This window comes from Salvelinus alpinus, chromosome 9 (assembly GCF_045679555.1).
Source record: "Salvelinus alpinus chromosome 9, SLU_Salpinus.1, whole genome shotgun sequence".
Taxonomy (NCBI): Eukaryota; Metazoa; Chordata; class Actinopteri; order Salmoniformes; family Salmonidae; genus Salvelinus; species Salvelinus alpinus.
In genome coordinates, this window is record NC_092094.1 from 48988605 (window position 1) to 49002396 (window position 13792).

General features: G+C 43.1%; 2 protein-coding genes across 6 annotated transcripts in view; one reads left to right on the forward strand and one right to left on the reverse strand.

The window, feature by feature from the left end:
- The window catches only part of LOC139530962 (uncharacterized), a 59450-nt gene that overhangs the window by 23111 nt on the left and 22547 nt on the right, over positions 1-13792 (forward strand). The window lies entirely within an intron of this gene.
- The window catches only part of LOC139530251 (GRAM domain-containing protein 4-like), a 47684-nt gene that overhangs the window by 6453 nt on the left and 27439 nt on the right, over positions 1-13792 (reverse strand). For 4 of the 5 annotated variants that reach the window (XM_071326474.1, XM_071326472.1, XM_071326475.1 and 1 more), the window contains exons 6-16: positions 13038-13170; positions 10363-10388; positions 10076-10167; positions 9507-9598; positions 9349-9397; positions 9096-9167; positions 8907-8950; positions 5481-5590; positions 5147-5301; positions 3375-3392; positions 41-188 (exon numbers count right to left, since the gene is read on the reverse strand). In XM_071326474.1, the coding sequence (XP_071182575.1) occupies positions 41-188; positions 3375-3392; positions 5147-5301; positions 5481-5590; positions 8907-8950; positions 9096-9167; positions 9349-9397; positions 9507-9598; positions 10076-10167; positions 10363-10388; positions 13038-13170 (939 nt within the window). The remainder of the gene's footprint in view (positions 1-40; positions 189-3374; positions 3393-5146; positions 5302-5480; positions 5591-8906; positions 8951-9095; positions 9168-9348; positions 9398-9506; positions 9599-10075; positions 10168-10362; positions 10389-13037; positions 13171-13792) is intronic. The other variant, XM_071326473.1, reaches the window with a different exon arrangement.

Consider the following 13792-nt stretch of genomic DNA (forward strand, 5'->3'; position numbering starts at 1 on the left):
GCTGTCGCTCCTGAGAATTATCATGTAGTGCTCTACCAACCTGCTAGGGGGCGCTCATCCCCGGAAAGATTGAAGACCTCGTGGAAAGCCCCCTTCTTAGTATTGTAGGCCCTGCCAGTCTGTTCCTCTAGACTGATACCACATGGTAAGGCTGTTCCTAGACTGCCATGAGCTACCGTCGGATGGATCTAAAGAGAAACAGAGAGCGGGGATAAGAATGGTAGGATACAAGGAAGGATGGAGGGGAGAGGTCAGCATTTTAGACTAGGAGTGTGGGGAAGGGAATTGGCTAGACCTAAGCAACGTATGTGTATTATAGCAGGCTCTCTCAAACCAGTGGCTTGACTTGGTCATCAGCATCACTCAGTCAACTTCACTGCAGGTGACTCAAAGCGTACACAGTTTTTTGGTTAGCAGTGCATATTGGCTGGGGTACTAGTGGAGAGCATTGGATACATTGCTTATGGGGATGTGAATGATACGTTTATGGTGTGTCTCATGCAAAGCATGACGCAATGGACTCATGCCCTGTACTGTATATAACAACCTTTCATTCTAAAGAATGAAACATGAAAAATTACTGGACAGGTTCTCTCAAAGCATGCGCAGACCAACTGGCAAGTGTCTTCACAGACATTTTCAATCACTCCTTGTCCCAGTCTGTTGTCCCAACATGTTTCAAGCTGACCACCATTGTCCATGTTTCCCAAGAGCTCCAAAGTAACCTGCGTAAATGACTATCGCCCTGTAGCACTCACATCTGTAATTATAAAGTGCTTTGAAAGGCTGGTCAAGACACACAACACCATCATCCCAGACCCCCTCTAATTCGCCTACTTCCCCAACAGATCCACAGATGATGCAATCTCAATTGCACTTCACACTGCCATCTCCCACCTAGACAAGAGGGGAAATAACTACGCGACAATGCTGTTCATAGACTACATCTCAGTGTTCAACACCATAGTCCCCTCCAAGCTCATCACCAAGCCAGGGACCCTGGGACTGAACCCCTCCCTCTGCAACTGGATCCTGGACATCATGACGGACCGGCCCCAGGTGGTAAGGGTAGGCAACAACACCTCCGCCACGCAGGCCCTCAACACGGGGGCCCCTCAGGGGTGTGTACTTAGTCCCCTCCTATACTCCTTGTTCACCCATGACTGCGTAGCCACACGACTCCAACAGCATCATCAAGTTTGCTAACCCTCAACACGGGGGCCCCTCAGGGGTGTGTACTTAGTCCCCTCCTATACTCCTTGTTCACCCATGACTGCGTAGCCACACGACTCCAACAGCATCATCAAGTTTGCTAACCCTCAACACGGGGGCCCCTCAGGGATGAGTGCTTAGTCCCCTCCTGTACTCCCTGTTCACCTATGACTGTGTGGACACGCATGACTACAACACCATCATCAAGTTTGCTAACGACACGATGGTGGTAGGTTGATGAGTCAACCTACAGGGAGGAGGTCAGAGACTTAACAGTGTGATGCCAGGGCAACAACTTCTCCCTCAACATTAGTAAAACCAAGGAGCTGATCGTGGACTATATGAGAAAGAGGGGAGAGCAGGCCCCCATCCACATTGATAGGGCTGTTGTGGAGCGGGTCGAGAGCTTCTAGTTCCTTGGCGTCCACATCACTAAGGACTTAACATGGTCCACACACACCTGCACAGTTGTGAAGAGTGCACAGCAGGGCCTTTCCCCCCCCCCCAGGAGGCTGAAAAGATTTGGCATGGGCCCTAGGCTCCTCAAAGTTATACAGCTGCACCATCGAGAGCATCTTGACTGGCTGCTTCCCCGCTTGGTATACCAAATGCACCGCCCTTGACCGCAGAAACACCACCATCTTTAGCATAGCGCTACAGAGGGTGGTGTGGAGAGAGGGTGATGGGGCCGAGGTCCCTGCAATCCAGGACCTCTAAACAGTATCAGGCTGTGTCAGAGGAAGGCCCGAAAAATTGCCAAAGACTCCAGCCACTGAATCCATAGACTGTTCACTCTGCTACTTCCTAGCAAACAGTACCAGAGCATCGGCTCCAGGACAAACAGGCGCCAAGACAGCTTCTACCCCCAAGCCATAAGACTGCTAAATAGTTAAATAGTAAATAGTTAATTAATGGTCCCCAAACTATCTGCACTGACTCCATCTTGCACGGACCCTACGCACACTCACTAGACTATACACACACACACAACACTAACAGTCCCATTCACAACATACACACACACTTTGAAACTCAAAAGTTGCTGCTGCTACTCTGTTCTTTATTTTACTCTTATTATTATCTATCCTGATGCCTAGTCACTTTACACTGCCCCTTAATGTCCATATCTACCTCAAATACCTTATTATTATCTATCCTGATGCCTAGTCACTTTACACTGCCCCTTAATGTCCATATCTACCTCAAATACCTTATTATTATCTATCCTGATGCCTAGTCACTTTACACTGCCCCTTAATGTCCATATCTACCTCAAATACCTTATTATTATCTATCCTGATGCCTAGTCACTTTACACTGCCCCTTAATGTCCATATCTACCTCAAATACCTTATTATTATCTATCCTGATGCCTAGTCACTTTACCCTGCCCCTTAATGTCCATATCTACCTCAAATACCTTATTATTCTCTATCCTGATGCCTAGTCACTTTACCCTGCCTTCATGATACCTCGTACCTCAGCACATTGACCTGGTGCTCCCTGTATATAGCTCCATTCTTATTTATTTTATTCCTTTATTTATTAGATTTGACTTGAATGTGTTTTTGCTGACCATTGGCAGGAATTCTCTCTAGAAAACACAAACTGGCCCGAACACACTGATAAGTATTGCTAACTATTAGAACATTATAAAAACAACCTTAAATAATTGCATGGGATTTTATGGAAGAGTAGTTCCCGGTATGATATTATGATAGACATTACTCTAATGCAATCACACTTTTGCACAAACTACAAATACTATTAACAAATCACTATCTTTCAAAAGAACCAATGAGCAGTTTTTAGCTTCCAGTTACTTCCTCAACACACATAGCACTACCTTGAATATAGTGTTCCTTCTGATCGCGTCTATCAGAATGGATACAAAATTAACATTCAAAACACCATTATGGTAATCTCTACTTTGGTGCCACATGGAAAATAACACTTTCAACAGCACTGTGGTAGATGCACATATTTAAAAAGACAAGGCACATTTTGATCCTTCACATAGACACTGTTAGCATTGCTCTACTGCTGATATCCAAAGGGTCAAGGGGTCATTTTTGGAATGCAGCTTATCTCTAATGACACATACACGATGGTGGCGCAAACACAGACACTCTCCAACCAAAGTGCACGCTAGGGAGCCCTACCTTTTCACACCCAGAGAGCTGAGAGAGGAAAAACAACAGAGAACTCAGGTGATCAGACACAAACATAAGGATTCCCACAGTCCCAGCTGCTGTGACCACCAACATTAGTAGGGATGAACTGTGACAATGACACACATCAATATGTCATGTGTGTGTACATGTACCTTCAGTGCCTTCGGAAAGTATTCAGACCCCTTGACCTTTTCCACATTTGTTTACGTTACAGGCTTATTCTAAAATTGATTCAATTCATGTTTTTCCTCATCAATCTACACACAATACCCCGTAATGACAAAGTAACAAAAAAGTTTAGAAATGTTTTCTAATATATAAAAATAGAATAAACTGAGACACATTATGTAAAATAAGTATTCAGATCCTTTGCTATGAGACTCGGAAATGAGATCAGGTGCATCCTGTTTCCATTGATCATCCTTGAGAGGTTTCTACAACTTGATTGTAGAAGTCCAACTGTGGTAAATTTAATTGATTGGACATGATTTGGAAAAGCACACACACCTGTCTATATAAGGTCCCACAGTTGACAGTGCATGTCAGAGCAAAAACCAAGTCATAAGGTCCAAGGAATTGTCTGTAGAGCTCCGAGACAGGATTGTGTCGAGGCACCGATCTGGGGAAAGGTACAACAAAATTTCTGCAGCATTGAAGGTCACCAAGAACACAGTGGCCTCCATCATTCTTAAATGGACCACCAAGACTCTTCCTAGAGCTGGCCGCCCGGCCAAACTGAGCAATAGGGGGAGAAGGGCCTTGGTCAGGGAGGTGGCCACGAACCCGATGGTGACTCTGATAGAGCTCCAGAGTTTGTCTGTGGAGATGGAAGAACATTCCAGAAGGACAACCATCTCTGCAGCACTCCACCAATCAGGCCTTTATGGTAGAGTGGCCAGACGGAAGCCACTCCTCAGTAAATGGCACATGACAGCCTGCTTGGAGTTTGCCAAAATGCAACTAAAGACTCTCAGACCATGAGAAACAAGATTATCTGGTCTGATGAAAGCAAGATTGAACTCTTTGGCCTGAATGCCAAGCGTCACGTCTGGAGGAAACCTGACACCATCCCTACGGTGAAGCATGGTGGTGGCAGCATCATGTTGTGGGGATGTTTTTCAGCGGCAAGGGCTGAGAGACTAGTAAGCATCGAGGGAACGATGAACGGAGCAAAGTACAGAGAGATACATGATGAAAACCTGCTCCAGAGCACTCAGGACACAGCCAAGACTAAGCAGGAGTGGCTTCGGGACAAGTCTCTGAATGTCCTTGAGTGGACCAGCCAGAGCCCGGACTTGAACCCGATCGAACATCTCTGCAGAGACCTGAAAATAGCTGTGCAGCGAAGCTCACCATCCAACCTGACAGAGCTTGAGAGGATCTGCAGAGAAGAATAGGAGAAGCTCCCCAAATATAGCTGTGCCAAGCTTGTAGCGTCATACCCAAGAAGACTCGAGGCTGTAATCACTGCCAAGGGTGCTTCAACAAAGTACTGAGTAAAGGGTCTGAATACTTATGTACATGTCATATTTTCATTTTCTAAAAACCTGGTTTTGCTTTGTCATTATGGGGTATTGTGTATAGATTGATGAGGGGGAAAAACGTGTTAATACATTTTAGAATATAAGGCTTTAACGTAACAAAATGTGGAAAAAGGGAAGTTAATACTTTCCGAATCCACTGTAGGCACAAAAGACTTGCACATATACAGACACACAAACACATTATATACAATAGTATGTGTAGAGTTTGAGACGTACCCGTCTGGACAATGCCGCGCCCCCGCGCTCCTTCAGCTGGGGGTCAGTGGGCAGGTTGGTCCAGATGATGTGGGGCGTGTCATACTTGTCCCTTAGCTTGGGACAGCTCCTAAACATGAAGTCGATGATGAAGAACTTGATCCCCGCATACAGCCCTGAAGAGGAGACATGCAGAAAGGCATGAGGGAAGCTCAAGAGTCTCTTTCCACATCTGGTATATATCAGTCTTTTTCTCATCTCAATGCTTGGGGCTCTCACTGAGTAGGTGTAGCAGGTAGTGACCCCTATGCTGACCTTAGGTCAGTCCAGGGTACAATTTACATATTGTACTTACCAATCATAAAGCCCATGAGCTTGTAGGGGATGAGACAGGAGCAGATCAAGGCCACCCATAGACCAACGTAAAGCTTCCGAGTAAACTCAGGATGCACCCACATGAACAGGCTGAAATACATATGCGCGCACACACACGGATTTAATTATATATATATATACATACATATACACACACATATATACAGTGGGGAGAACAAGTATTTGATACACTGCCGATTTTGCAGGTTTTCCTACTTACAAAGCATGTAGAGGTCTGTAATTTTTATCATAGGTACACTTCAACTGTGAGAGACGGAATCTAAAACAAAAATCCAGAAAATCACATTGTATGATTTTTAAGTAATTAATTTGCATTTTATTGCATGACATAAGTATTTGATCACCTACCAACCAGTAAGAATTCCGGCTCTCACAGACCTGTTAGTTTTTCTTTAAGAAGCCCTCCTGTTCTCCACTCATTACCTGTATTAACTGCACCTGTTTGAACTCGTTACCTGTATAAAAGACACCTGTCCACACACTCAATCAAACAGACTCCAACCTCTCCACAATGGCCAAGACCAGAGAGCTGTGTAAGGACATCAGGGATAAATTGTAGACCTGTACAAGGCTGGGATGGGCTACAGGACAATAGCCAAGCAGCTTGGTGAGAAGGCAACAACTGTTGGCACAATTATTAGAAAATGGAAGAAGTTCAAGATGACGGTCAATCACCCTCGGTCTGGGGCTCCATGCAAGATCTCACCTCGTGGGGCATCAATGATCATGAGGAATGTGAGGGATCAGCCCAGAACTACACGGAAGGACCTGGTCAATGACCTGAAGAGAGCTGGGACCACAGTCTCAAAGAAAACCATTAGTAACACACTACGCCGTCATGGATTAAAATCCTGCAGCGCACGCAAGGTCCCCCTGCTCAAGCCAGCGCATGTCCAGGCCCGTCTGAAGTTTGCCAATGACCATCTGGATGATCCAGAGGAGGAATGGGAGAAGGTCATGTGGTCTGATGAGACAAAAATAGAGCTTTTTGCTCTAAACTCCACTCGCCGTGTTTGGAGGAATAGAAGGATGAGTACAACCCCAAGAACACCATCCCAACCGTGAGGCATGGAGGTGGAAACATCATTCTTTGGGGATGCTTTTCTGCAAAGGGGACAGGACGACTGCACCGTATTGAGGGGAGGATGGATGGGGCCATGTATCGCGAGATCTTGACCAACAACCTCCTTCCCTCAGTAAGAGCATTGAAGATGGGTCGTGGCTGGGTCTTCCAGCATGACAACGACCCGAAACACACAGCCAGGGCAACTAAGGAGTGGCTCCGTAAGAAGCATCTCAAGGTCCTGGAGTGGCCTAGCCAGTCTCCAGACCTGAACCCAATAGAAAATCTTTGGAGGGAGCCGAAAGTCCGTATTGCCCAGCGACAGCCCCGAAACCTGAAGGATCTGGAGAAGGTCTGTATGGAGGAGTGGGCCAAAATCCCTGCTGCAGTGTGTGCAAACCTGGTCAAGAACTACAGGAAACGTATGATCTCTGTAATTGCAAACTAAGGTTTCTGTACCAAATATTCAGTTCTGCTTTTCTGATGTATCAAATACTTATGTCATGCAATAAAATGCAAATTAATTACTTAAAAATCATACAATGTGATTTTCTGGATTTTTGTTTTAGATTCCTTCTCTCACAGTTGAAGTGTACCTATGATAAAAATTACAGACCTCTACATGCTTTGTAAGTAGGAAAACCTGCAAAATTGTCAGTGTATCAAATACTTGTTCTCCCCACTGTGTATATATATATACACACTGTTGAACTCAGAAGTTTACATACACTTAGGTTGGAGTCATTAAAACTAGTTTTTCAACCACTCCACAATTTTCTTGTTAACAAACTATAGTTTTGGCAAGTCGGTTAGGATATCTACTTTGTGCATGACACTTGTAATTTTTTCATTAAATGTTTACAGACCGATTGTTTCACTGTATCACATTTCCAGTGGGTCAGAAGTTTACATACACTAAGTTGACTAAGCCTTTAAACAGCTTGGAAAATTCCAGGAAATGATGTCATGGCTTTAAAAGCTTCTGATAGGCTAATTGACATCATTTGTGTCAATTGGAGGTGTACCTTTGGATGTATTTCAAGGCCTACCTTCAAACACAGTGCCTCTTTGCTTGACATCATGGGAAAAGCAAAATAAATCAGCCAAGACCTTAGGAAAAATCAATTGTAGACCTCCACAAGTCTGGTTCATCCTTGGGATCAATTTTCAAACGCCTGAAGGTACCACGTTCATCTGTAGAAACAATACTACGCAAGTATAAACACCATGGGACTATGCAGCCGTCATACCGCTCAGGAAGGAGACGCATTCTGTCTCCTAGAGATGAACGTACTTTGATGCGAAAAGTGCAAATCAATCCCAGAACAACAGCAAAGGACCTTGTGAAGATGCTGGAGGAAACCGGTACAAAAGTATCTATATCCACAGTAAAACGAGTCCTATTTCGACATTACCTGAAAGGCCGCTCAGCAAGGAAGAAGCCACTGCTCCATAACCGCCATAAAAAAAGCCAGATTGGTTTGCAACTGCACATGGGGACAAAGATCGTACTTTTTGGGGAAATGTCCTCTGGTCTGATTAAACAAAAATAGAACTGTTTGGCCATAATGCCCATCATTATGTTTGGAGGAAATAGGGGGAGGCTCACAAGCCGAAGAACACCATCCCAACCGTGAAGCACGGGAGTGGCAGCATCATGTTGTGGGGGTGCTTTGCTGCAGGAGGGACTGGTGCACTTCACAAAATAGATGGCATCATGAGGGAGGAAAATTATGTGGATATATGGAAGCAACATCTCAAGACATCAGTCAGTTAGTTAAAGCTTGGTCGCAAATGGGTCTTCCAAATGGACAATGACCCCAAGCATACTTCCAAAGTTGTGGCAAAATGGCTTGGAGTGGCCATCACAAAGCCCTGACCTCAATCCTACAGAAGATTTGTGGGCAGAGCTGTAAAAGAGCAAGGAGGCCTAAAAACCTGACTCCGTTACACCAGCTCTGTCAGGAGGAATGGGCCAAAATTCATCCAACTCATTGTGGGAAGCTTGTGGAAGGCTACCCGAAACGTTTGACCCAAGTTAAACAATTTAAAGGCAATGCTACCAAATACTAATTGAGTGTATGTAAACTTCTGACCTAATGGGAATGTGCTGAAATAAATAATTCTCTACTATTATTTTGACATTTCACATTCTTAAAATAAAGTGGTGATCTTAACTGACCTAAGACAGGGAATTTTTACGAGGATGTATTTGGCTCAGGTGTATGTAAACTTCCGACTTCAACTGTATATATACACACGAAGTGTAAAACACACGCTGGTTAACAAACTTAAACATACCGGTAACAAACACACACTCACTTCTTTATTTTCTCCAAGACATCTGCCATCTTTCCAAAAAGATTCTGTTAAGAACACACACATTGTTGTTGTGAAAAAGGGACAACAATTTAAACACCTCACATCGCAGCTCCATGACTATGAATAGATGTCATCAAGCATCTCTAACAATTTCTAACTCAAAAAGGTGAAACAGTTGTTACAGCTCACCTGTGCTTTTTGAGCTACATCAAGAACTAACTGGAACTTCTCTGAAACAGTCAGATCCTCCTTTGGTGGTTCCTAGGAAAAGAAGAGATACATCCAAACTATTCCCCCGAAAGCAAACAGCATTAAGGTAACGCCCAGTGCCCTAAAATCTGCAAACACTGACGGTGTAGGAGCGTGTGGAAGGTGCAAGGGGATTCTTTTTGGACCTAGGTAAAGCTTGATCCCAAAAGAGGTGACATCATTAAAGTCTTACCACAGGTTCAGAGACCCCGGGCACAATACTCCACTGGATCCTCCAACCTCTGAGAAGAAAGTGGAGAGAGACAAGTTTGACTCAACTCACAAGAGATTGTATATGTTCAAATGGAACAATTTAGAACAGGCAATGCACCTTGTAATGAGCTTAGCTACCTGGAAATGAGGTAATTCAAGGACAACCTTAGAATGGCTAGGAAGATAAACATGGGGACGGCCCAACCGTGCCACGCTGCATTCATATAGATCTGTGTAAAATATAAAGGGGGAGAACAGGTCACACACAATCTATTATTTCCATCTATCCACCTCTAGTCTATACTCATACTGAGTATGAAACATCTCGGTACTATGCAACACATATTGCATACCGTTTTGGGGCAGATAAAGATTTTCATGCAAATATCTCTCTAAAAAATAAATAGATGTTGCTATACAGGTGGAGCGATAGAGCTATTGATTTTTATCGCTGGAATCTAGATTTTTAAGCCTCGAGACAATCGAGATGACTTATGTATGTGTGCCATTCAGAGGGTGAATGGGCAAGAGAAAAGATTTAGGTGCCTTTGAACGGGGTATGGTAGTACGTGCCAGGCGTACCGGTTTGTCTCAAGAACAGCAACGCTGCTGGGTTTTCACGCTCAACAGTGTGTGTGTGTGTGTGTGTGTGTGTGTGTGTGTGTGTGTGTGTGTGTGTGTGTGTGTGTGTGTGTGTATACACTCACAATGAAGGCGAAGGCTGACGTATACACTGATTGCCAGCTGGACAAGGCAAAAAGGTTCCTCTTAAAGTTTATGACAGGTTTGGCACCTCGCTCTACAGACATGTAGAAAGTATTAAAACATTTTTTTTAAACACTATCAAGACACAAATGTTGATGCATCAATCATGTATACATATTTTATTACAATAAAGATATGTCATTGGAATAGCATTAGACTCAGAATATGATATTCATCAAGATACGGCTGACATTGAGTGTGATCTGTACATCTTGTTCACTAAACTTACTGAGTCTTCTCATGTTTTCAGTCAATCTGAGTACAGGGGACAAGAGAAGGGGAGTTTTTTCAATTAGAACACAGCATGACAAAAGCAAGAACAAAATGATGTAAGGAAAAAGCACAAACAGTGCTATATAGGTGTTGGTGGAGGAAGAGTAAAACTGATTTCCCCGCATTTAGCTATCCTTCATGGGAAAGTATTTTATTTGACCTTTATTTAACTAGGCAAGTCAGTTAAGAACAAATTCTTATTTTCAATGACGGCCTAGGAACAGCGGGTTAACTGCCTTGTTCAGGGGCAGAACGACAGATTTTTACCTTGACAGCTCGGGGATTCGATCTAGCAACCTTTCGGTTACTAGTCCAACGCTCTAACTACTAGGCTACCTACCTGCCATATGTGTTGCCTGAAATAATCACTTGTCTGCCAAAGCCTTCTTGTCTGCCTCCTATCTCATCTCCCTTTCTGTTTCAGCCTCCAATACTAACATCAAGTTAATTTCAACTGGCAGGGTGCAGTGAACGCTCCTTCCTTCTCTTCCCCTGCCTCTTCTGCTCTCTCACTCTCCGTCCTCTTATGCACTTGGATAAAGTTACAGGACACAGTTTGAGTCAGACTACTCATGACTATACTGGCATTGTTAACACTGAGTGTTCTCTTCTTCTCTTCCTCTCCTCCCCTCTTCCTCTCACCCCTGTATATTGTACTTGGATTGAGTTTCATAACACAGTTTGAGTCAGAGTACCCATGACTCCACTCTGCGTTAATCAGGAGAGGACTGATCCAGGGCAACTATAAAAGGTCACTGTTTGGATTGGAGCAGGAAGAACTGATCCTAAATCAGTTTTAACTAGCATAGAATGACAACAGCCTGCTGCAGTGCACTCAATCTAGCCCCAGGGGTCAGACAATCCTCCCACTTCCACAACAACAGGGTTACAACTTCTACTGTGCTGAAAGCCCTGGGATTGGCTGTGGGTTATAATAACAGGCCAATTTGGCATCAGGGTGAAGACATGGGGACGGCTACTTTACGGTGGGTGCTGATGAATAGCATGCTGACAGACTCTAGGCCCATTACAAAGCAATCAGTTTTATGACCCTTCTCTAAGCAGCATGTACTCAGGGTCATCCGAGCTGGTTAACCTGATGACTGGTGGCTGGCTGATCGAAATGAAAAGGGGAGAAGCAGAGGGGAGCAACGTCAGAGCAAATGTTGAAATCAGAATCTTAAAAAGGGATAGTTCAGGCAAAATCCACATATGGGTGGAATTAACCTTACCTTGAGTTGTGTCTAGGGTTGCAAAGGGAAGGTATATTACTGGAAACTTTTGACGTTTACCAGTACACTACCATAATCTTTCAAGGAATTTATGTAATCTATCACAAGACATCTACTGGCACTTTTGGGTATTTCAGATTATCACAGGTGTCTAATTATCTCCGACCCTTATCACATTTAAAACATTTAAAAATATGAAATAATTAAAGTTGCAATATGCAGAAATCTCTTAGCCACTTCCTGTTTGCTAAAATTCAAATAGTTTGCCTAACTTCAGTTTGTGACAAAACAAACAACGCATAGTGTAGAGTCATTTTACCATCTAAACCACTATGAAATATATTTTCAATAACCCAAAATATTGTTGTTTCAGAAGTTTGAAGCTGGTGTACAAAACCCAAAGTAAAAGACGCAAAAATGAAACTTAAGAACGGGAAGCATAGAAATAGCGTACATAAAGCATATCTAACACTACTTAGATTTGCTTTCAAAGAGAATGAAAGATCTGTAACTCATATTTCTATGTGAATTTGGTCGGGTCACCCAAAAAGTTATATATTGCAGATTTTAAAGATGACTTTAAAATTTAAAAAAATACAATGACAAAACTGTAAAACATTATCCTAAATACAAACTTAGTGAACATTTCATTTGAATTATTAAGATCCCCATTAGCCAACGCCAATGGTGACAGCTAGTCTTACTGGGGTCCGACACATAACAAAACAGACATTACAGACAAAAGACATTACAATTTACATCCATTAAAAACATTAACATGTAGTGTGTGTGTGCATCAAATATGAGGGTTTCAGCATGAAATATCCATTATATAATTTTTTTTTACACACTTCATTTATTTTCTCAATGTTTTGGTGTCAAACTGGTGGCAGTTGTGAAGTCAATAGTTGGAAGAGTTGCAGAGTTAATAGAAAATAATGCCATTGGTGATTAGATATTTTTCATTCAATTAGGCTATTTTCTCCTGTGGTCTATCTACTAGAAACTCATGGACAACAGATAATTTAAAAAAAGAACACGATATGAATAGATGTATTTTATTCAAGCATCATTTACCAAAGTTACGATGGAAAATCTATGGCAATCTGTTAATTACCAATAATACTGAAGATTCTGGCAATTTTGGTAAATTACCAGTAGCTTTGTAACCCTAGCTGAAGGTCCATAGTGACGCTTTGCTAACATCAGTCCGCTGGTTTAAATTCATGAATTTGGACGATGCCCATTATGCTAGCGCCTGGCTGTGACAGAAGTAAACAATGGATTATTGTGGATTCCGTCAGTATGGGCCTTTAGGCAGAACTCAAGGTAAGGGAAATTCCACAAAACTATCCCTACACATGTTCTCAACGGGGGGAAAAAGTGTGACAGTTCTCACCTCTTAGCGCTTAGCGGCTCCTCTGGCTCCACTGTGTTCTCCTCCGGCTGGAAAAGGAAGTCCCCGATGTACGCTCCAAACCGGTTGTATAGCCACGCCTGCAGCCATGAGTACATGGTCTCCTTCTGCTTGTCTGCAGGGGCAAAGGAACATATGGGATATTGTTAGACCTTGTTTTATTGAATCAGGTCGGTTATATCTGGGTTGGAACAAAAGCCTGCACACCTTGTTGGTTTCCAGGACTAGTGTTGGTGACCATGACTTATACTGTATACATTTGACCAGTATTCAACTCAATGTTACATGGTCGTAGCAGTATGAAACTATGTGAATACAACACACTGTATGCTTTTTGTTAGACCTACATTAGCACCTGTATTTCTTCATTACAGTGTATCCAAACACCGTGTCTTTATTTAGCCGTTTCTCTAATCTCCTTTTCCCTCATACTGTATCGTCACTACAGCACGTCTCTGGAACTAATTAACTAACAGCTCGCTACGAGACACCTCACTAAAATAAATTGCAGCCTGACATCACACCCAATTAAAATAGACACCTCGGGTTATTCCCCAAGACACATCACAAGTACCATTCAAATCTGTACTCCATCCTCGCTTAGTTTGGAATGTGGCTGAGCGGACGAGCAATGTGGTAGTCAGTCTCCCAAGGCATATTGGTTGCATCCCACAATGTTAACAATGTTCCAGCATAGGTCTGGGATTTCCGGGACTATGTGGTGGTGGGTGGTTCAA